At 47.0% G+C, this 24402-nt stretch overlaps 1 protein-coding gene across 4 annotated transcripts in view; it reads left to right on the forward strand.

The window, feature by feature from the left end:
• The window catches only part of DAPK2 (death-associated protein kinase 2), a 142686-nt gene that overhangs the window by 2194 nt on the left and 116090 nt on the right, over window positions 1-24402 (forward strand). For all 4 annotated transcript variants that reach the window (XM_010840209.1, XM_010840211.1, XM_010840212.1 and 1 more), the window contains exon 2: window positions 7988-8085. In XM_010840209.1, coding sequence (XP_010838511.1) covers window positions 8009-8085 — 77 coding nt within the window. In that variant the 5' untranslated portion in view covers window positions 7988-8008. The remainder of the gene's footprint in view (window positions 1-7987; window positions 8086-24402) is intronic.

Genomic DNA, 24402 nt, shown 5'->3' on the forward strand with positions numbered 1-24402 from the left:
CCGCCTATTCCCTGTCGCCGCCGCCCACCCACCCCCGCCCCCGGCTATGGCCAGTCTTGGCCTTGGGCACTCTGGCCGGTCCTTGACCTCCGGGACCTGACTGTTGGCCCCCTAGGGCCGGCTTCGAAGTCTGGCCTTTTGACCAGAAGGATTGGGTGGGAGCGACGGGCAGACCGGGCGCCTAGGGGGGAGATGGGAGAGAGACTTCCATCAAGTTAGGACTCCTTGACGGGGGAGAGCACCCCAGATTTCTGGGAGGAGAGGGGATCTGGGCTTCTCAGCATCCTACACTTTACTTACCTCCTTCTGGTGCGGGGAGCTGATGCGAGGAGGCTGCTCCATCCGCAGCCCGTCAGCTTTCTCAGTGGCAGAAGGAAGCTGTGGTCCCCGACGTCTGGAGCCCGGGATGGGTTAGGGTGGGCAGGGGGCCAGCCAGTAGGTCTGCAGCAGGCTAGGGTTTTGACCCCAGCGTATTGTCAACAGTTGACCTGACTCTGGGCTAGGCATTGTGGATGGCTCATGGCATGTGTGGATCTGGCTGATCCTCACTACTTTGGGGAGGAGAGGTAGCCCAGAGCGGTGAGCACGGAGGCCATACAGGTGGTGGTAGGTTAGGAGGGTGCGCTGAAAGAGGATGCCTAACTGCTGCCTCACTGGCAGGTGGGAAGGTCCTAGGGGCAGGTGAAGAGAGCACATGCCCTGGTATTTGAGAATCCAGTGAGGGTGGCAGGGGGGCAGCTGGAGGTTGCTGCTGTGTTTTCTGACATTGTGTTTCTCAACTGCTTTGTATATGGCATTCCTTGGGAGAGTCCTGGTGACCAAGGGATGCTGGCATATTGGCCTCTTCACTATTGCTTCCGGAGTCCTGTTCTTCCCCAAACCACCCATCTCCCGAGATGTGTTTTTAGCTTCTGAAGTGGTTCCATTCAGCAGCCTTGAGAGAGGCTTGGGCAGGGGCACAGGGGTGTGTGGATGTGAGTGGGTGTGGGACAAGTTTTCCACTGGTAAGAAGGAGACCTGAACTGACCCTGACCCAGTCCCTGTCCAGTTCAGTTCAGTTGCTCAGTCATGTCTGACTCTTTGCGACTCGATGGCTTCTCTTCCATCACCAACTCCTGAAGCTTGCTCAAACTCATGTCCATCGAGTCGGTGATGCCATCCAACCATCTCATCCTCTCTCGTCCCCTTCTCCTCCTGCCTTCAATCTTTCCCAGCATCAGGGTCTTTTCCAATGAGTCAGTTCTTTGCATCAGGTGGCCTAAGTATTGGAGTTTTAGCTTCAGCATCAGTCCTTCCAATGAATATTCAGGACTGATCTCCTTTAGGATTGACTGGTTGGATCTCCTTGCAGTCCAAGGGACTCTCAAGTGTGTGCAGGGGTGTGTGGGTGTGAGTGGGTGTGGGGAAAGTTTCCCACTGGCAGGATGGAGACCTGAACTGACCCTGACACCCTCCCTGAGGGCCCCCCAGTTGTTAGATGTGGAATGAGCAAGCAGGCTGCCCAGCAGAGGTGGACCTTTACCGGGAAGATAGTTTTCTCATGTCCACTTAGGCAGGCGGCTGAGGTTCTCTGAGTCCGAGGTTCTCTGAGTCCAACCTTCCTCATCAGAGACTGAGGTGTGTCACAGCCTCCAAAGCTTGGAGGTGCACTGTAATGTCGGACGGCCCTCCCCTCTGTTGACAGCTTCCTCAGAGCCTGATTGTGATGATTCTTCATGGGAGGGGGTGTAAGGGAACAATCGTGGTCCCATTTTACCTGCGCTGGGTGAGGATCTCTGAGAGTTCAGCAGGGTGGGCTGGGTTCCATGAGGGAGGGACTTAGTAAGGTTGAAATTTCCTCAGGAGATAATCCTTCAGCCTTGGAGGCCCTCTCCCAGGTTGTTCCTCAGGAGGCCACTGGCCTCCCAACCCTGGAGCCACTGTTGGAGGGTTGAAGTGCTGTTGACAAAAGCCGGGAAGAGCAGCTGGCGTGGGCTGTGTGACTTTTAGCAAGTCCCTTCTCCTGTCTGGACCTCAGTTTCCTCCTCTTGCAAAACAAGTGGGCTTGACCAGACAGCAATGGGTTTCAAACTCCTCCCACCCCTGAATTCTTACACAGAATCCTAACATATAGTGTAGATAAAGTGGAACTTTTCTAACTTCCCTTCCTGATGCAAGTGGCTCCTGAGTGGAGACTAAAAGTCCTCCAGGTTCCTCAAGGTCCCTTTTTGTGAGGTTCTAGGAAGTCTGTGATATGCAGATGACACCACCCTTATGGCAGAGAGCAAAGAAGAACTAAAGAGCCTCTTGATGAAAGTGAAAGAGGAGAGTGAAAAAGTTGGCTTAAAGCTCAACATACAGAAAACTAAGATCATGGCATCCGATGCCATCACTTTATGGCAAATGGATGGGGAAACAGTGGAAATAGTGGCAGACTTTATTTTTTTGGGCTCCAAACTCACTGCAGATGGTGATTGCAGCCATGAAATTAAAAGACACTTGCTCCTTGGAAGAAAAGCTATGACCAACTTAGATAGCATATTAAAAAGCAGAGACATTAGTTTGCCAATAAAGGTCCATCTAGTCAAGGCTTTGGTTTTTCCAGTGGTCATGTATGGATATGAGAGTTGGACTATAAAGAAAGCTGAGCCCCAAAGAATTGATGCTTTTCAACTGTGGTGTTGGAGAAGACTCTTGAGAGTCCCTTGGACTGCAAGGAGATCCAACCAGTCAATCCTAAAGGAGATCAGTCCTGAGTGTTCATTGGAAGGACTGATGTTGAAGCTGAAACTCCAATACTTTGGCCACTTGATGCGAAGAGCTGACTCATTGGAAAAGACCCTGATGCAGGGAAAGATTGAAGGCAGGAGGAGAAGGGGATGACAGAGGATGAGATGGTTGGATGGCATCACTGACTCAATGGAGATGAGTTTGGGTAAACTAGGAGTTGGTGATGGACAGGGAGGCCTGGCATGCTGCGGTTCACGGGGTTGCAAAGAGTCAGACATGACTGAGCGACTGAACTGAACTGAATCGAGGAAGTCTGTCTTAACTTTCAGAAATGTTGCCTAGTATTAGGGTTGGGGGCAGGAATGTGAACTCTGAAGATTCCACTAAGGAAGATGTGAGCATTAAGATTGACTTTGCCTGTGGAATGCCTGGAGCCAGTGGCCTGGGCCCCTAGCCAAAGATTGTATCAGTGCCTTCTGCTGTGTGGTTTCATCTTTTGGGGGCCAGAAGGGTCCCTGTGCTTCTGGGTCCTAGATGGTGACTAATTCCACCTCAAAATGTCTCCCCTTTAGTTTCATGTCTCTAAACTGGTGATATGCAAATTCATCTTGGGGAGCAATGTTAGGAAGGGGCTTTAAGTTAATAGCTGTTTTTACCTGATGAGCTTTCTGAGCAGCAGTTTTGAAAAGGACAGCTGGGACACTACATTTAAATCAAACATTTTGGAGTGCCTGCTGTGTACCAGATCCCACAAGGGGATAGAGGTGAGAATGTCACAACTCTTGCCCTCATGAAGCTCCAATAGGCGAGAGGGAAGGAACTCATATTTGTTGGAACCATCCAGGGACTATTAAAAACACTTTACATATGTTATCTCATTTGTCCCATAAAGCAGATATTAGACTCATTTTTAATTATTTAAAATTTTGATTGCACACAAAATAAGGGTACACATGTACATCAAGAAACAGCATTGGCAGCACTCAGAAAGCTCCTGTGTTCCCTTCCAGGTACAATCTCTGACCCAGGTGTGACCACTATTCTAACTTCTAGCACCACGGTTTTGTTTTACCTAAAAGAGAGTTACACAGTTTGTGGTCTTTTGTGTCTGTTTTATTTCATTCAACACTATGTTTGTGAGTTTCATCCATATTGTTGCAGGGAGCAGTAGTTTATTTATTCTTATTGTTATATAATAATTTCATTATATGGGTATAACTCTAGCCATTCTTCACTTGATGGCTATTTGGTTGTTTGCGATTTTTAGATATTACTAATAGTGCAGCTGTGAACGTTCTAATGTGGAGCATTTTGGAAGCCATCTACATGCGTTTCTGTTAGGTACGCCCATAGATACTGCCCAAGAGTTTTCCAAAGTAATTGTCCTAATGAATACTCTCCTAAGCAGTGTTTGAGCGTTCTCCAAATATTCACTAACCCTAGGCATTGTCTGGACTCATTCTCTTTCTTTTCCTTTTTTTTTTTTAAATATTTATTTGGCCGTGTCGGGTCTTAGTTGTGGCACTCAAGATCTTTAGTGTGGCATGCAAACTCTTGCATGTGGGATCTAGTTCCCTGATTAGGGATGGAACCCAGGCCCCCAGCAATGAGAGTGTAGAGCCACCGGACCACCAGGGAAGTCCCTAGACTCATTTTCTACATAAGTAATTTGAAGCTCAGAAAAGCTGTACCGTGCTGCGTGTGCTAGTGGGTGGCAGAGCTGGGATTCAAACCCAGGCCTGTGTGCCTGTGCAGTCTGTGCTTTCTCCCTTTGGGTTACACATTGACATAGATTATGATATGAACCAGAACATGGTAAACTCTAACCCTGACAGTTTGTAAAGAGGCCTCTGTGAGAATTTAAAGAGAAGAAGAATTTTTCATCTGTTTTGTAAGGAAAAGAGTCATGGAGGCTCATAGAGATGGTAGCATTTGAGCCTGGCTTTGCGGGAAGGGAAGAGTTTTACTTGGAGGGCTCTCCAGGTGCCCTCCCCCCATCCCCATCCCTTCTGCCATGAAAAGGGCCCAACTTGAGCTGGGGTGTAGCAGGGGTGAAGGTTTTGGAGGAATAGGAAAAGTCTACTTGGGGCTGTAGTCGAGGATTTGTGGGGGAGGGGGGCTATGCTGAAATGGTGAGTTGGGGCCAAACTGGTAGGCCTAGTTTGAGCTTAGTTGGCTCCCTTGGCCCCCAACTTCTGGTCACCCAGGATGTGAGCACAAGGCAGGGGCTCATGGTTTAGTTGGGGAGGTGGGACAATTTCAAATCCAGCTCAACTCCTGATAGCAAATGCAGCTGGCCTCTAGCCAAGGAGGATCTTAGCTGTTCCTGGGACCACTCTCAGGGTATCTGCCAACAGAATTTTTTTTGGAGTTTTCTGCTTTCATCTAGCTGTGGGAAATTAGTAGCTACTCATACCTCCACCCCCAGGATCCGGCTCAAGTGGTTTGTTTGGAAGTATTTTTACAGCAAAAAGAAGCTGATAGATAGCAGTCCTGCCACCCTCTGCCTAGTCTTAGGAACCTTGCCATGATGGGGGTGGGGGTGAGGGGAGCTGAGCTTTTGATCTGGTCAAGCCAAACTTGCCAGAATCCCAGCTCCTTTTCCTCAGAAGGGAACAGAATTGGTCTCAGTGGCTGTGGGAAGCAGAAACATAATGACCTGGGGATGAGTTAAACAGTAATAGCAATAATCATCCTTCTTATTTGCCTGGCAGTTTATGTCTTTATCGCAGTGGATCCTCACCTGCATGTGTGAAGTAGGTGATATAGATGCTATCACCCCAGGTTACAGATGAGGGGGACTGAGTCCCAGACAGGGAGCCAGACTGCTATGGGTCTTGTGACTGATGCACCCACAGACTAGCCTAGGACTGGGGATCCTGCTCCTTTTAGGGTTCCATACTCGCCAGGCCCTGGCTGAGCAGAGTGAGACCAAGCCAGTAGGAGGCTCTGATGGACAGGCAGGAGAAGACTGGCAGGTGACCCTGAGAGTAAGACCTGGGAGCCAGGCCAGTTCCACCTGGAGGTCTTCAGGGATGTGTGTGCCTCGGTGGAAGGGAGAGAGGAAGGTGGCATCTTGATACCAGAACTCTGGTTTGTAGTGGGCAGAGGAAAGAGGCTGAAATATAGACATCACCTGAGAGTTAAAACAGCTCCAGCCACTTGGCATTGATGAGACGTGCCCTTATGTAATGGTACCTCCACCCAGCGAGGTGAAAACAGTATTTTGGGGCTCACAGGGCCTGGGCGTGGTTGGTATCTGATTGCCAAGCAGAAGAAAAGCTGCCAGTGCCAGCCAAAATGAGCTCTGAGAGCCCTTTGCTAATGACTCTTGAAAGATGCATCCACAGGTAGCTGTTTTTAAAATTTATTCTTATTTTTATTGGAGTATAATTGCTTTGCAAGGTTGTGTTAGTTTCTACTGTATGGCGAAGAGACTCAACTATATGTATACATCTATCCCCTCTTTTTTGGATTTCCTTCCCATTTAGGTCACCACAGAGCATTGAGTAGAGTTCCCTGTGCTCTGCAGTCAGTTCTCAGTAGTTATCTATTTTACATATACTATCAATGATGTGTATATGTCAATCCCAATCTCCCAATTAATCCCATCCCCCCCTTCCACCTTGGTATCCATGTATTTGTTGTCTACTTTTCTGCCTCCATTTCTGCTTTGTAAGTAAGATAGTCTACCGTTTTTTTCAGATTCCACATATATGTGTTAATAGACAAAATGTGTTTTTTTTACTTCCTTCACTCTGTATGACCGTCTCTAGGTCCATCTACGTCTCTACAAATGACTCAATTCCATTCCTTTTTATGGCTGAGTAATATTCCATTGTATATATGTATTCATGGGTAGCTGGTTTTATCTTTATGTTGTGCTTACTGTATCCTGGGCCCTGCCCTTAGGGTGCTGTCCAGGGTGGCATGTGGCTGTCCCAGGACTAGGGGGCTCCCTGGGGCAGAAGGATCCCAGGGGAGGGTGCAGACGGCCTCTTCTGTGGTGATGCTCTGTGTGGCTCAGAGTTGTTCTGAGGTTCTCACTAAGGTGCACTGGACAGGCAGAGTTAGCACCACATTGCTGCTGCTACTACTGCTAAGTCGCTTCAGTCGTGTCTGACTCTGTGCGACCCTATAGACGGCAGCCCACCAGGCTCCCCCGTCCCGGGGATTCTCCAGGCAAGAACACTGGAATGGGTTACCATTTCCTTCTCCAGTGCATGAAAGTGAAAAGTGAAAGTGAAGACACTTAATCATGCCCGACTCTTAGCAAACCCATGGACTGCAGCCTACCAGGCTCCTCCATCCATGGGATTCTCCAGGCAAGAGTACTGGAGTGGAGTGCCATATACGGAGGCGGAAACAGGCATCCCACTGACAGGAGATGAAGTCATAGAGTTAGTTGTGGGCAGAACTGCAGCTAGAACCTCAGGTTTCTGACTCCTGGTGCCTATTGTTATTTGCCACACCTCCTCCCCAATCTTTCCCTTAGGGCGATGAGTGAACTGCACATCAGTTCAGACTTGAAATTGGGTGGCACAGCCCCTGAGGGAGCTGAGGTCATGATAATCCCTTACCTTTCTACTGCAGTTTATAGTTTATAAAATAATATCCTGATTTGCAGTGGTTTTTGCAGTATTAACCCTTTTTACAGATGAGGAAGTTAAGACTCAGCAGTTTAAATGACTTAGGCAAAAGTGGGACTCGAAACTGAAGCTTTTTTAAAATTATTTTTTTAGCTTTATTGAATTATAATTGACATATAACATTGTAAGATATTTAAAACATACATCATGGTAATCTGATACACTTATACATAGTGAAAGTATTCCCCTCGTCTAGATAATTAACATGTTTATCACCTCGTGCACATTTATCCTTTTTTTTTTTTTGGAGAGAACATTTGTTTTCCTCTTCAGGAAGTTTCACTTATTCTGACTCAAAACTGAGTTCTTTTTTTCCTGCATCACAGCTGCCTCTTTTCTCAGTAGACCTGAATTTTGTGAGAACAAATTGCCCAAGTTGCCCATGGCTCTGTTTTCTCTGAACATGTTCAGAGCAGATCTGTCTCCTTAACAAACTTGAATTAGTATAAATCAAGTAAGAACAATACATCATTGGTCACAGGTCCTGAGGAAAGGCTCGATCAAGCCTGTTCTTGAGGAATGAGAGCTGTGAGCTACCTTTCAATTATTAGCCATTTACTTTGGGGCCTAGAGTCAGACTGGTACCAATGGACACATCTGTCCTAACCTCAGGATTTCTCCTGTTTCAGGGCTGTACGCTCCAGGCCTCAATGAGGAGCCCAAACATGGAGACGTTCAAGCAGCAGAAGGTGGAGGACTTTTATGACATCGGGGAGGAGCTGGGGAGGTAAGTGGCTGTGAGAGCTGCACTGATCGGTAGATCTTATAGGTCATGGGCTTGTCACGGGGCTTGTGGAAATCTTTACAAACATCCCAGAGGGTGATTCATTGTCCTGGGCGCCTCTGCAAGTAATCCTCTCTTTGGAAATAAAGACTTGCCAACAGAAGGGACTACAATTGTTGAGTTCCATGTTTTCAGTATAACCCAACTGACGGTTATGGCAAATCTAAATGACTCTTGTTTTATCTGTTACTTTGCTCCCAAAGCCCTCCCCAGGCTCTGGCCTGAGACCTGACCCATTGGTTCTTTTCTGAAACCCACTTGGGATTCTCCACGGCTTTCAGGGTTTTGTTCTGTCAATTCAGAGCCTGAATGGCAGGTGAAATCATCTTCCTGAAAAAAGCTTTGCATGGAGTGACAAGCCATGCAAACCTGGTCGTGAAGCTTCCTCGGATCTGAGTTATTGGCTGCATTTTCAGGTTTGCTAAACCCACAAAACGGACAGGGATAAGCTCAGATCTGAAAGTAGTTACCGTCTGGAGAGAAATGAAGACTTTCTGAAGCTCTTTCCTTGTCTCTCATTTATAACAAAGCTAGTATTCGGGTGGTGTTTTAATGATTACAGAATACCAGTCCTGGAGTTTGGGTCTCTTAACAATTCATGAAATGGGAATAGTCTTTATTCTTGTTTTTCGTGAAGAAACTGTGTTCTAAAGAGTTTAAGAAAGTTGCTCTAAGTTGCTCAGCCAGCAAGGGATATGGCCAAGGTCTGGCCAGTCCAGTCCGCACCTGCACACCTGTTATGCTCTCTGATGCACATGGTTCTTGCACACTCACATGTGTTCACAGTGTACCCAGCCCCGTCCCTCCACACACCCAGCAGAGTAAAAACCTGGGGGTTCAGGGCCTTCACTGTATCTGCGGTGGGAACAGGAGCCTTTCCCTTTCAAGAGCTCTTGTGTCAGGACTCATCTTTTACTTCCTTTTATCTTTCTTTCTTTATTGTTTGCAAATATATGTATATATTTACTTCCTTTTATTTTAAGCATTAGGATCATATTGAATTTGTTAGTGTTTTACCACAGTTTTTTAAAAAATTTGGCCATACCGTGTTGCTTTTGAGATCTTAGTTCCCCAACCATTGATCAAACCCACGCCCCCTGCAGTGGAAGCACAGTCTTAACCCCTGGGCCACCAGGGAAGTCCACTATAGCTTTGAATATTACATCTTAATGTATTATACAGGTTTGCTCATGTCATTAAATATCTTAATGCAATTTTACATTTCCTTGTACATTCATGCCTCAATTATTCAGCCTTTTCCCCTACTTTTAAAAATATGCAGTTTCCATTTAAAAAAATTTTCATTACTAAAGCTGCAATGAACATCTCTTAGCAGAAATTTCTGATCCTTTTTTTGATTGTTTCGTTAAGATGGATAACTAGAAACTGGGTCACTGGGTACTTTTATTTTTGAAGAAAAACTAGAAAAAGCTTCAAAGTCAGAGGAGCCTTAGTCAGGGAAGAATGGAAAGTGCAGTTATGGGAGTTCCCTGGTGGTCCAGTGGTTAGGACTTGGAACTTTCACTGTCGGGCCTGGGTTCAGTTCCTGATAGGGGAACTAAGAACTAAGATCCTGCAAGACACGTGGCAGGGCCAAAAAAGAAAAAAGAAAGTGCACTTACTTCAGGTTCAGGAAGTGCTTGTCCTGGCTGACTGGCTAGGTCAGGGAGCAAGTATCTACAGAGACCCCCGAAGGGGAGATTCCGCAGCATTCTGTCTGAGCCGCTGCCCCTGGCAGTCCAGAACCTGGGAAGGGCTGGGGGGAGGCTGAAGGGCGGTCACCTGGACTCTGCCTCTGAGTGGGAAGCAAGGTTCTCTTTGACTTGGGTGCTTCTCCTGACTTGTGATGTCAGGGAGAAAGTGGCCCCTCAGCAACAAACCCTGGCAAGCCCTACCAGTGGCTTCTTAAATTTAATTTTCAAAACTTTTGGGCGTGCCACAAGGCATGTGGGATCTTAGTTCCCTGACCAGGGATTGAACCCTCACCCCCTATGTTGGAAACTGAAACACTTAACCACTGGACCACGAGGGAAGTCACCTTGTTGTTCAGTTGCCCAGTTGTGTCCGACTCTGTAACCCTATGGGCTGCAGCACAGCAGGCTTCCCTGTCCTTCACCATCTCCCAGAGCTGTTCAAATTCATGTCCATTGAGTCAGTGATGCCATCCAACCATCTCAGCGTCTGTCAACCCCCTTCTCCTCCTATCTTCAGTCTTAAGCCAGGATCAGTGTCTTTTCCAGTCAGTTGGCTCTTCACATCAGGTGGCCCAAGTATTGGAGCTTCAGCCTCAGCATCAGCCCTTCCAGTGAATATTCAGAATTGATTTCCTTTAGGATTGACTGGTTTGATCTCCTTGCAGTCCAAGCGACTCTCAAGAGTCTTCTCCAACACCGCTATTTGAAAGTGTCAGTTCTTCAGTACGCAGCTTTCTTTATGATCCACCTCTCATATCCATACATGACTACTGGAAAAGCCATAGCTTTGGCTATATAGATGTTTGTTGGCAAAGTGATGTCTCTGCTTTTTAATATGCAGACATTTTAATATGATGTCTCTGCATATTAAGCTGTCTAGGTTTATCATAACTTTTCATACCCCTACATTGGAAGTGCAAAGACTTAAACCACTGGACTACTAGGGGAGACTCCTCTATAGTGGCTTTTGATTCGACGGCCTTGTGTTGGCCACATCCTGTGTGTAGGTGTCTGTGCTAAGTGCTCCAGCTACAGAGATGAGCATGACACAGGGAGTCTTTGCCCCTGGAGCTCCAGCCTGGCCATGGCTGTGGGCACAACAAGGGCAGTGTTGTGGGATTATCTCAGGTGGGCTGAAACTGAGAAGTCGGGATGGGTTGTTGGTGTTGGGCTCTGAAGAAGGAAGTAGCAGCAGTTTCCTGTGGAATTCATCTATCATTCCTTCTTAGTTCTGTCTCTCCCTGACTCGGTACATCAGAGATATTAGAACGGGAAGAGACCTCATGTTTCTGGGTCCTCTACCTACAACAGGGTATGAAGGCCACATGTACCTCACAGCCTGGGGAACCTTGGAGGACCACTGCCCCCTACCCCACACACAACCTGAAACTTTCCTTAGATGCCAGCTGGACACAGGGCGAGTGAAAGACAGCAGAGGCCTAAGGCATTTTTCATGGCTTGCTGTCCTAGGATTTGTGGTCTAGAGGCCAGGTGAGATGGAAGGCCTGTAGAGGTTTTTCTTCCAAGCCCCTCATCTGACCATTGAGGAAATGGAGGCTCAGAGAGAGGAAGGGTCTTGCCTGGGGCCATAAACAGGCTGGAACTAGAGCTGCCTTCAGAGGGGGTAGCCCTGTCTGTCTTTCTTCCCCTCTCCTGCGTGGGCTCACTGTGTGCCAGGCATTGTCTGACACAGTGACAAAATAGACTTTCCTGTCCCCTAGTGGCTTGTGTTCAGTTGGTGGAGGAAGACATTGAACACATGATGGAGGGGTTGCAAAAGGACACATCACTCCAGAGTGCATGGTGGGCTATGAGAGGAGGGTGTGGGACACACTGAGTGGGGAGTACAGTTGGGCCTGGGTGGTCAGGGGAGGCTGCTCCAAGGAGGTGGCAGAGGACAAGTGTGCAGGCAGGGAAAGCAGCCTGGACACAGGCCCGGAGGTGGGGAGAGCCTGGGCCCTGAGTTGCTGGCCGGAGGCCTGTGTGGCCATGGAACATGAGCTGGGGACAGGCAGTGCTAGCTGAGGCTGGATATACAATTAGAGGCTAGTGTGCAAGCTTCCTGCCAACATAGACAGGTTGAGGTTTGTGTGCTTCCTAGCTGTGCAACCTTAGGACAACTTATTTGACCTCTCTGACTCTGAGTTTCTTGGTTTTTGTTTTATTTACCCATAAGATAGAAATAGTAACAGTAGCCACCTCATGATTGTAGGGATGAAATGGGATGCTAAGCCTGCAGGGCTCCACACAGAGCTGGTACTAGGTGTTGAGTGAGCACCTAGCAGAGCCTCTGCTTTTGAACTTAAACTGCCTTTAAGTTAGGGTGTCAAGACCCCATCTCCCACCTCCGGACCCCCTGGGAGGGCAGTGGGGGTCTCCCAGGAGGAATAGCAGTAGGGCTTGTTCTTACATTTGGGAGGAGCAGTGTGTAAACCTTCTTTGGCTCTCTACCCTTACCTAGACTCAGGGCTGTTTCACTGATTTTTGTTGTGGTTCAGTTGGTCAGTTGTGTCTGACTCTTTGCAGCCCCGTGGACTGTAGCATGCCAGGCCTCCCTGTCCCTCACCATCTCCCGGAGTTTGCCCACGTTCATGTCCATTGCATCAGTGATGCCGTCCAGTCATTTCATCCTCTGATGCCCTCATCTCCCTCTGCCCTCAATCTTTCCCAGCATCAGGGACTTTTCCAATGAGTCATCCATTTGCATCAGATGACCAAAAACTGGAGCTTCAGCTTCAGCATCAGTCCTTCCAGTGAATATTCAGGGTTAGCTCCTCATTAAGTCCATACTGTGCAAAAATGAAAATGAGTGAGAGTTACTTTTCGTTTTTTACCTGTAATGACAGGTGGAGCTCAAAAACATCATGTTGAATGACGGAAGGCAGACTCAGAAGAGTCATACTATATCATCCCATTGGTGTCAAGTTCAAGACAGGCAGAATGAATCCTTGATGCTAGAAATCAGAATAGTGATTCTATTAGTGATTCTAATAGTGAGGGACTAGTGGCTGAAAGGGGGCATGAGAGGGACTTCTGTGGGGAGGATATTGTTGTGTTTCTTGATCCAGGTGCCTGTTTCACTGATGTGTTCATTTCATGCATACAGGTTAGGCCATACTTGTATATGTACATTTTCCTGTATGTATATGTATCTGAACTGAAGCCATGTTTTAACAAGGAATCTTTGACTTTACTCCCTGCCCTCTTCTGGCTCCTGAAGTACATGATTCTAATGCCTTTGGAAGGTTAGTCTGGGTGTGTATCAGCCACGAGACCCATAGCACTCTGGTACCCAGTCTGGAACTCAGTCCCCCTCATCTGTAACCTGAGGTGATAGCATCTATATCACCTACTTCACACATGCAGGTGAGGATCCACTGTGATAAAGACATAAACTGTTGGGCAAATAAGAAGGATGATTATTGCTGTTATTGTTTGACTCATCCCCAGGTCATTGTATTTCTGCTTCCCACAGCCAATGAAACCAATTCTGTTCCTTTCTGAGGAAAAGGAACTGGGATTCTGGCAAGTTTGGCTTGACCAGATCAAAAGCTCGGCTCCCCTTATCCCACTCCCATCCTGGCAAAGTTCCTAAGACTAGGCAGAGGTATGCCCTTATCTTAAAAATAAGAGAACATCTGTGAGAAAAGCTGCAGAATCCAGCTTTGGATCTGGACAGCGTGCCCTGGCCTGAGAGTCCTGGGCACGGCTGGGGCCCGCCTGGCCCTGCACACCTCACTTGATTTTCTGGCTCACATTCTGGCACCAGCCTACTGGGGATGCTGGAGGTGGCTGGCTGTTTCTGGGAGCAGTTGGAGAAATGCTGGCCTGCAGTTTCCAGCCTCTCCCAGCCTGGGTAGCCACTGTTGGGTGGAGCTGGGCTCATAAAGAGAAACCCATCTAACCCCTGGTCTGATAGATGAGGCTAAGACTAGAGAGGGGAAGTGGCTTGTCCAAGGTCACATGGTAAGCGGGTGATAGACAAGGGTGGGGACTGATGATCTGACTCCTCTAGAGCTCTGGCCACCACACTATAAGGACCCACAAAACAAACTGATCTTTTCTTTAATTTGAATGCTTTTGGGAAGGGGGGGCATTATTTTGTGGGATAGTCTTTTTTGTTTGACCTTGGGGACAGGTAGCAGAGTCAGAAGGGAAAGTATTTGGGAAGGATTGATGCTCCCTGGGAAAGGGCGCTGGTGGATAGGGCCAGTGATGACTACTGTGTGTCTAAGGGTACAAAGTAATTTAATGTAAGCAGCATAAAATGGTCAATGGTTTCTTCTTTCCTATGCTATATTACTTTTCTTGCTTTATTGCACTGAGTTGGCCAAAAAGTTCTTTTGGGTTCTTTGTAAGATGTTACAGAAAAACCCAAATGAACTTTTTTGGCCAACCCAATATTATTGCATGAACATAAAATCATAAAATGTTACTGTTGAACTGAATCTCAACAAGAATTTAGTGCAGATCTCCATTTTATAAACAAGGAAAGTGAGACCCAGAGGGGGGAGGTGATTTGTCCAAAGTCACAGAGCCAGCAATGGAGGAGGTGAAACTTAGAGAAGATTTTCAGTTCCACTGTGCTAGTTAAACAAAACAGAGGAAAACCTCTCTATATGTAAATAAATTCAACTTTTATCTATAGCCCTCACCTCTCTCAGGGAGCCTACCTCCCCAGTACTCCACTCATCCCATCATCCCCTCCCTGGCTCCCCTGGTGAAGAGAATGGCCAGAGCCCTGATATTTACAGGAGGCTCATGTGTGCCAGGCATGGTGCTGGGCACTTAACCTGCAGGGTCCCCTTTTATAGGGATAGGAACTTTGGGCTACACAAGGAGCCACTCCTCTGAAGCCTCATCCTTTGTAAACAGGCTGAGGAATTCCCTAAGATGAGCAGGGAAAGCTGCTTGCCAGACTTGAGTCTCCTGATGAGATCCTCTATGGTTAAGATCACCCACCCCACATGCATCTTAGCTAGGACATCTTCTTTTAGGAGAGAAAGAAAAACCTCTAGGAAATACATAGAGCTCAGGTGTACCCAGGCTGGGTTCTCAAGCTCAGTCTAGCCATAAAACTATATATAGAAAAAAAAAATAATAGGTATTTGTATTTACCTGTCTCTGTCTTTGGGAAAAGGGTTTCCAAGATGACCTTGGAGGCAAAGGAGCTTTTATTATTTCCTCTTTTTTTTTTTCAACAAAAGATTTTTTTTCTTAATGTGTTCTGTTTTTAAAAATCCTTATTGAATTTGTTACAATGCTGTTTCTATGTTATGTTTTGGTTTTTTGGCCACAACGCCTGTGGGATCTTACTTCCCTGACCAGGGATCGAAACTTCACCCCACTCATTGAAAGGTGAAGTCTTAACCATTGGACCCCCGGGGAAGTCCCTATTATATCTTTTTAAATTAAAAAAATTTATTGTAGAAGTAATGCATGGCATATATCATAAAGTTGTAAAAAGTTAGAGTAAACCTCCATCTGCTCTCCCTCCAAGTCTCACATCCACAGGTAGACTTTGATGGTAATTGTCTTCTGTTGTCTTTCCAAACTTTAAAGCAAGTGTATGTTGACCCGGATACAGTCATACGACCAGAACAATCTACAACTTGCCTTTCTCACTTAATGAAATACACTGAGTATCTTTTTATAACAGTGTATATAGATCTATGAGATTTATTTTGGGTGAAAGCTTTTTTTTTTAAAACAATAAAACATTTAAGGAAACCAGTTTAAGCCCATACAAGATTAGCAGCCTTAACCAGTAACTATTTTTATTTCTGAGTCTTACCGTCTAATCTGTCCCTGGCTATTTCTCACGCCCACACATCCTCTCCTCTTTTGTGTCTGCTTGAGGCCCAGAGTTAACATTCCCCCAAGTGCTAAGCTCCTGGGGGCGGGTTGCAGAGACCAAGGGCAGCCAGAGCCACGCTCAGGCCCTGGGGTCCCAGAGAGAAGATTAGGCCTGTCTGTCGTGTGTTTGTACTGAGCTGTCAGCTCTGAAGGCAGGGCCATATCTGCTCTCCTATTCTGAGCACCCCGACCGTACCATGCAGAGGCCAGAAGTCCCCACATCTTCTGTGACTTCTCTCTGCTCTCGGTCTTTCCTCACTCTTGGAGGGAAAATTAAACTTTTCCTTCAAGGTCAAGATCAGATGGTGTCTCAAATACTGTTTGATTCTACTTATACGAGATATCTATAAAAGTCAAATTCATAGAATCAGAAAGTACTGTGCTACAGCATAAAATATATATGCCATGCTTTGCATATTTGTGCGGTCGTGTCCGACTCTTTGCCATATATATATTCTTTTTCAGGTTCTTTCCATTTTAGGTTATTATAAGGTATTGAATCTAGCTCCCTGTGCTATGCAGAAGGACCTTGTTGTTTATCTATGTTATACATAGTAGTGGATACACATTGTTGTATTTAACCCTTATAGCACCTTGTAAGGTAGTTCCTATTCCCATTTAACAAATGAAGAAATTCAGCCTCCAAAATGTTAGGTAATTGGCTCAAGAAATACAGGCGACCTACTTTATCAAGGAGAAGCCAAGTGGAAAATTCCACTTCATGCAGCACAGCAAATCTCAGAGAAATTCAGAAATAAAAGCCAGAAATGTCTCTGGCCAGAGCCCTTTCTAAAGTCCTGGCATGGGGTTCTGGTGCCTCTGATCACACACATGCTTAGGTTTCCTGCTGCTAGGAAAGTGAAAGAGACTAACCTAAGTTAAGAGTCTAATGCCCTCATGTCAGTTTCTGTGCCAAGTACTTCTCATCTTCCAGAACAATATGAACTGGATCACACTCCCACTTTACAGGTGTGAAAACTGAGGCTCAGAGAACTTTTACAGTGGCAACTGGTCACTCATGCCAAAAAACTTTCTTACTGCTCACACTGAGCGTGCTGTGCTGGGCCTAGGAAACTCTCAGCTTGGTGTTAGTGGCAAGAAAATCTTTTGGGCCATAACAAGCCAGTGGTTTCCAAAAGATGAGTGAGTGTGTGTGGATGAGTACGTGCACATCTGTACTATAGGTCATTGTCATAGTCCACAGATTCTCCCCAGATATCCACTGTGTGCTGGGCACTGTGATGGGTGGTGGAGACTTAGGGCTCAGGCCATGCACCGTAAGAGATGAAGGGACACAGGGATACTTTCCTCAAAAGCTAATGAAATGGGGACTTACCTGGTGGTCCAGTGGCCAAGACTCCACACTCCCAATGCAGGGGGCTCAGATTCAATCCCTCATCAGGGAACTAGATCCCATGTGCTGCAACTGAAAGATTCCACATGTTGCAACTAAAGATCCCATGGGCGTGCATGCGTGTTCAGTCACTTCAGTCATGCCTGACTCTGTGTGACCCTATGGACAGTAGCCCACCAGGCTCCTCTGTCCATGGGATTCTCCAGGCAAGAATGGGTTGCCAACTAGAGTGGGTTGCCATCGTCTCCTCAAGGGGATCTTCCCAACCCAGGGATTGAAACTGCATCTCATGCGTCTCATACATTGCAGACAGGTTCTTTACAGCTTAGACACCTGGAAGCCCAAAGATTCCACATGCCATAACTATGACCTGGTGCAGCCAAATAAATAAATATTTACAAAATTAAAAAGCAAAATGAAAGGTTGGAACAGGCTATGAGCTAATAGAGGGACCCCAACCTTGTGCCAAGTGTTCAGCGGAGGAAGCCGTCACCCTAGGTGGGGCAGCTTTGCATGGTCTCATTCTGGAGATGATGCATAACCACCTCGAGGTCAGGGCTCTGCCAAAGACTGAGAGGCAGCAGGTCCAGGCTTGGGCAGGAAGGCACGTGGAGAGGGATGAAAGGCTGTGGCTGCCAGGAGGACAGGCAACTGCAGGGGCCCTGGATGACAGAAGCCCTGGAGGAGAGAGGGAGGTGCCTTTATCAGTCATTGTCAGGCAAACAAAGCACAAAGCCACTCAAACAAAGTGGCTGCATCGCTGGGGCTTCACTCAGCAGCTAGCACACGGAGGGAGTGCGCTCACTGAGCTGGTCTGCATGGGAAAGCTGTAAGAGCTGGAGGGAGGTTCTGTGTGGAGATAACTGAAACCATCATATACCTCTATCTACGGGATGTGCTTTCCTTTCTGCTTATTTATCGTCAGAATGTACATCTTGTGTTGGGTTGTTTTTTGACTCCACGTAGATTTATGGATACCTTTCCATGTATCCAGAGTCCATATAGCCTAAAAATTTCTTTGTTTTGAAATTATTTCAACTTTGATAGAAACATTTTCAGGATAACAGAACTCCCATATATCCTTTAAACACATACCAGTCTTTAACATTGTCACCTCCTCTCTTGCTCTCTCCTTTCTCCCCCCACTCTCTACTCCTTGTCCTGTTCCTCTCCCCTCGTTCTCCTTCCTTCCTGCCTCCTTTCCTTCTTCCCTTCTTTCTTTTTGTCTGTCTACCTACCCGCCTGTTGTTTCTGAGCTATTTGAGAATTGAGTACGGACATTATACCTCTTTATCTTTTATTCTTCATTATGCGTCTCCAAAGGACATGGGCCTGCTCTTTCATAACCATAGTACAGCTTTCAAGTTCAGAACATTTCACTCCAATATAATGTTTTTGTCTAAACTATCATCCTTGTTCCAATCTTGTCAATTTTCCCATTTAGAGCAGTTTTTCTCTCTGTGGAATAAGATCCAGTGACAATCATGTATCGCATCTCCTTGTCATATCACTTTAGCATCCTTTAATCTGGAACAGTTCTTCAGCTTTGCTTTGACTTTTATGACAAGATAATTTTGAAGAATATTGGCTCTTTAGAAAAAATAGATACAGTCCACATATTTTCACTAACATTATATTATTCTGCTATATAAACATCCCCCGTTTACTTAACTCACCCTGTTGTTTTTCACAACTAAAAATAAGTGTTTCTATGAGTGTATTTGTTGAATTTCCTCTCTCTGCATTATTTTTGCCAAGCCTATTCCCAGGGGTAGAATACCAGGTCAAAGGTTGTGGCTGATTGATAGTAGTTAAAACTAGAAATACTGAACCTGTTTACTAGGTCACCAGCATATTTCCTTCTGGCTTTGCCAATACTCTTTCACTGTTTCGGGGTATTTTCGGTAGCTTAAGAGTTTTGTGAAGATACTTAGTGTTTTCACTGTGGAAGAATTTAAAGTGGTTGAAGTCTTCTGTGCTTTTCCCTTCATGCCAGATCTTGTTCTCTTTGCTACTTTAACTTTTTTCATGGTGTTTCTATTTTATTTTCGTAGATAATTTGTTGTTCTGATAGCAACACAAGGTGGGCAAGGCAAATGTAATCATTCCTCTTTTATAAGTGATGAAAATAGGTCCCATCAGGGCCAGAGACAGAGGTCTCCCCTGGAGGCTGATGGTGTTGCCTTCCTTCTCCCAGAAGTAGAGGGGATTCAAGGTCTTTGGGGAGCCCCAGAACTCCAGCAAAGTGTTCCTCTTCTTTGTCTCTACATTTATTTATTTATTTACTTACTTGTTTAGCTAGCTAGCTAACTAGCTGTGCCATGTCTTAGTTGCAGCATGTGGAATCTTTTAGTTGCACCATGTGGGATCAAGTTCCCTGAGCAGGGACCGAACCTGGGCCCCCTGCATTGGGAGCATGAAGTCTTAGCTGCTGGACCACCAGGGAAGTCCCTGTCTCTACTTTTAGAAGCCGGCTGCAATGGTTCTGTAAGAAAGCTTTCTGAGAGATGCTGTTGGGAGAGGCAGTGCTTGGGGAGAGGTGTGTTATGAGGGCAAAGGAGAGAGTTTGGTTTCCCTGTACTCTCCATTGCTGGGGAGATCAAGTTGAGGGGTAAGAGCCGAGGCCAGGGGTAGGAGTTAGGGCCTCAGGTAACCATCAGCTCAGTAAAGCGCCAGGGCTCTGGCAGTGCAGGTGAGAAGTCATGTGAGGGCCTCCCACAGAGAAGATGCAGCAGCCTTGACAGTCTCTCTCGCGGAGATTCCTCCAGCCCCCAGCGCAGTCTTCAACAGGCCTTAGAGCCCAGCTGTACCCTGCGAGGGCTCCTACCTTGTGCAGTCCAGGGGGTGAATGGCTAGGACAGCCCTACAGCCAAATCCAGTTTGCCACCTATTTTGAGTGGCTCTGGAGCTAAGAATGGGTTTTACAGATGAGCAGTTCCAATAAATTTGTTGGTTGGACGCTAACATTGGACCCCAATTAAACAAAATGTCACCCCCTCGCCCCCCACCAATTTTCATTCTTCCCATTGGAAGACCTATTTCAGAAAACAAAATAAAATTGTATAAACTCAATTCTTACCATATTTTGAGCTTCATCAATTTAAATTTTATGGAAATTTCATTTTCTCCTTTGTTATATAATATCCTTGATTTTCATTCCTGGCCCTCAAAGCCTAAAATATTTATAGTCAGGCCCCGTGTGGGAAAAGTATGTCTGCTCCTGACCTACTCCAGAGTCGTTTACTATTTAAGCAGCAAAACTTTAAAAAAGTGGCTTCTTCTGGGTTAGAGGACAGACTAGAAACACATCAAAGTGAAGGTGCGGTTACTGGAGAGGAGGGAGAAGAGAACAGAGGTCCGCCTGCCTTCCTTCCCTGCCCTCTGTCCAACAGCCTGAGAGGAGCCTCCCAGAAGCCCAGTTTCAGAACCACTGTCCACGTCCCGGAGTCCTGTCCTGTCTTGTCCCGCGGGAAGTGCTGGGGTGGAAGAAGGGAAGAGAGCTCTGGGCACTGGGGACTGTGCATCTTCTCTAGAGCAGGTCCTGCTCTGGTCACGGCCATTACCTAATTTAATCCTCTTGCAGCCCTACAGGGTGGCAGGTGTTTCTCCCATTTTGCAGATGAGGAAACTGAAGCTTGGAGAACCTAACTAATCTGCTGAGGGAAGCGTCAGAGCTGGGATTCAAACCCATGACTTCTGACTTCTGGTCCAGTGCTCTCTGTGAGGCACCAAGTTGCCTCGGGTTTTCTTTTTGCCTGTGACCCTTGGGTCCCCTCCAGAGAACAGGGGAGGAGGTGGTACTGTTGTTTAGTGCTTTTGCTGGTTTTCAGTGGAATCTGCTGAGAGCCCAGTGGTCATTGTTTCATCCATGTCCATGGCTGGCCCTGCTTCCCTGCCCAACCCCATCTCCTGCTGCCCGCATCTAAGCCTCAAAACCATATTCTTGAATCCTGATGTGCTGGCCCCTGGTGGCCTGGCCACAGGGCCCGGAGGGTGATGAATTATCCTCCCCTCCTGGGAGCGAGGTTCATTTGTCACCCTGGGCTCAGGGCCCACCAGCTAAAAAGGAGAACTTGACTGCTGAGGGTCTGCAGTCTGGTTCTAGGATGAATTGCTCCTGCTGCTGCTGCTGCTGCTGAGTCGCTTCAGTCATGTCCGACTCTGTGTGACCCCATAGACGGCAGCCCACCAGGCTCCCCCGTCCCTGGGATTCTCTAGGCAAGAACACTGGAGTGGGTTGCCATTTCCTTCTCCAATGCATGAAAGTGAAAAGTGAAAGTGAAGTCGCCAGTCCTGTCCGACTCTTAGCAACCCCATGGACTTCAGCCTACCAGGCTCCTCGGTCCATGGGATTTTCCAGGCAAGACTACAGGAGTGGGGTGCCATTGAATTGCTCCTACCCATTATTTATTTATTTATTTTTATTTATTTGGCTGCTCTGGGTCTTAGTTGTGGCATGCAGCCTGTGGGATCTAATTTCTTGATCAGGGATCGAACCCAGGCCCTGTGCTTTGGGAGTATGGAGTCTTAGCCACTGGACCACCAGGGAAGTCACTCCTACTGGTCTTTTGGAGCAGGGCAGGGGCAAGAAGCATGGCTGAGAGGCAGCGGAGGGCCCCAGTAGGAGGACGGGCTAGGAGCAGGAGGCTGATGAGCCCTAGCCCCCAGGCCCAGGTGCAAGCCTGGCTCTGCTGCTGTGACCTCGGGCAGCTTCACTCTGCTGGGCTCCGTTTCTTTGTCCTGAGATGGTCCCTGTTTCACGGGGCTGTTTTCCAGCCTCCTGGGATCCTCTCTTTTACTGTTCAAATAAGAATAATGAGCATTCCATTCCAGGGCAACAGGAAATCCTGTTCCTGACTCAGCATTTCTGGGTCTCTCCAAGGAGTGCTCACACCCTCTTTGATGCCTCAGGACCTTGGACTCACGGACCCCTTCTTCCTTCAAGACAAACCAGCACTTCCTCTGTGACCCTGTCTCAGGCATGGACTCAGGTCGGTTTCCAAGGGCCTGCCTTGTCCCTGAGACTGGTTGCCGGGTAAACTGAGTTTCATGGAAGGTGTGGGGGTAGTGAGAGGCATTTCTGCACAGAAAAGGAAACACCTTAAAAGAGGGGTAGCGGACACCTCTGCTCCTCTGACTCCTGACCTCTGCCACGATGCTGGGGTCTTCCAGGACCTCAATCCCAAATCTGCTACTGCCCTTATACTTACCCCTTAAGAGACCCCCTATTCTTTCACATGTAGGAAGTCTAGATTCTTATTACAACCTCTCCCTGAAAGGGCCTTGGGCATCTCTTTTCTAGAATCAAAGACCCTTTAAAGTTCTCCCTATATAAAAAGCCATCTCTGACCAACCCCCTTCCCCATGATGCAGCCTTTTGTCTTTCTTACTAGGATAACAGTTCTGAGCAGCTTTCAAAATGACACGTTTCCTGTTCCCTGGCACTGATATAAGGGGCGTATCCTGACATGTGGGAAGTACCCAGCAAATGGTTGCAGATATGGGCAGGATGATGCTTGAAGACCAGTGGGCCATTGTTTTGAAGAGCTCATAGTGGGGAGCTGGGTCAGGCAGCTTCTCCTCTGTTACGTCATTTGATCATGAGCCTCCACGTTGGGGTAGGTGGGCAGGTAGGCAGGTCACTGTCCCCATTTTACAGAAAAGGAAACAGAGGCACAAAGACCCAGCTCCTCCTCTTGAGAGCAGGGAGGCCAGTGGGAGTGGAAGTAAGGCTGTGTGTGCACAGGGCTTTGTAAACACAGGTCTAGGTAGCAATCTTGAAAAGATTTTGTAAAGAGATTGTAGAACACACCTTTGGACTCAGCTAAGTCAGCAGTGTTTCTAGAGTTTGCGATTATGAAATTCTTTCTGATGTCTCAGCTGAGCCCTGATATAAGAGCCTTCCTGGGGTCTACACATGTCTCTGAGATTTCAGCTCCCTGCTGGTCAGGAAGCATGTTGGGGCCCTGGCTAAGCTGGTTTGGCTCCAACCTCCTCTCCAGCCCCAGTGCTCCTGGTTCTCTGTGCTGTTACCCTCCAGGAGGGCCTGTGGCTGGACCATCTCCAGGAGAGCTGAATCACCCCCCTCCAATGCATAGTCAAAAATTTGTTTCTTGGGGGACTTCCTTGGCAGTTAGTGGTTAAGACTCTGTCTTCCAATTTATGGTTGCTGGAGGGAAAGGTATAGTTAGGGAGTTTGGGAAGGTCATGTACATGTGACTATATTCAAAATGGATAACACACAAGGACCTACTGTATAGCGTAGGGAACTCTGCTCAATGTTATGTGGCAGCCTGGATGGAAGAGGGGTTTGGGGAAGAATGGATACGTGTATATGGATGGCTGAGTCCCTTCACTGTTTGCCTGAAACTATCACAACATTGTTAATTGGCTATGTGAAAAGTGAAAGCTAAAGTTGCTCAGTCATGTCCAACTCTTGGGACCCCATGGACTATACAGTCCATGGAATTTTCCAGGCCAGAATACTGGAGTGGGTAGCCGTTCCCTTCTCCAGGGGATCTTCCTAACCCAGAGATCAAACCCAGGTCTCCCGCATTGCAGGCAGATTCTTTACCAGCTGAACCACCAGGGAAGCCCATTAATTGGCTTTATCCCAATACAAAATAAAGAGTTTAAAGTTTGAAGAAAATAAAAGATCATTTCTTTCAGAATGGTACTTGAGAAACAGTAAGCTATGGAGATGGCTGGGTAAAAAGCTCTGTCTGCCTGAACCAGTGATATATCAGCTGAAAGCCAATTAAAGGGCCCCTGTCTAAGGCTTAATGTAGGTTGAGCAGGGAATGGAAGATGCAGTGGTTCCACAAGCTAACTCCTTTCTGGCTTCTAGGTTCACTTTCTGTTGCAGTGACCACCTTTCGGCATGCCTTCCCTGTGTCATCTGTGTCTCACCCACATATGGAGCCCTGCTCCACTTCTACCCATTCCCAAGTTCTGCTTCCTTCCAGTAGCCTATCCTGACAGCTGCAGGCCTGTGGACAGCAGGCAAGGTTGGGTGCTCTTGTTCTACATTCCTACAGTATGTTATGGATTCTCTAGTTGCCATTATTTGCCTGTGAGTGTGCTTCTATCCTCTTTGGTACCACCCCTTAACAAAGAGCTGCCCTAAGGCCACTTGCAGTCCAGGGAGCTTTCTGGTCATAGGCTCTGGAGGTCATTCTGTTTCATCTCGTAGTGTCTTACCCAGTGATAGGCACATAGTAGGTGCCCAATAAATGTTCGAATGAGTTCTAGTTTCACCTGGTTCCCAGGGTCTCTATTCTGGTTTTATTTTGTGACATTAATCAAATTTCTCTTCTTTTCTAGCCCCTAGTCCCATTTCCACCCCTCCTCAACTTG

This window comes from Bison bison, unplaced genomic scaffold (genome assembly GCF_000754665.1).
Source record: "Bison bison bison isolate TAMUID 2011002044 unplaced genomic scaffold, Bison_UMD1.0 scf7180017864142, whole genome shotgun sequence".
In the NCBI taxonomy this organism is placed as follows: Eukaryota; Metazoa; Chordata; class Mammalia; order Artiodactyla; family Bovidae; genus Bison; species Bison bison.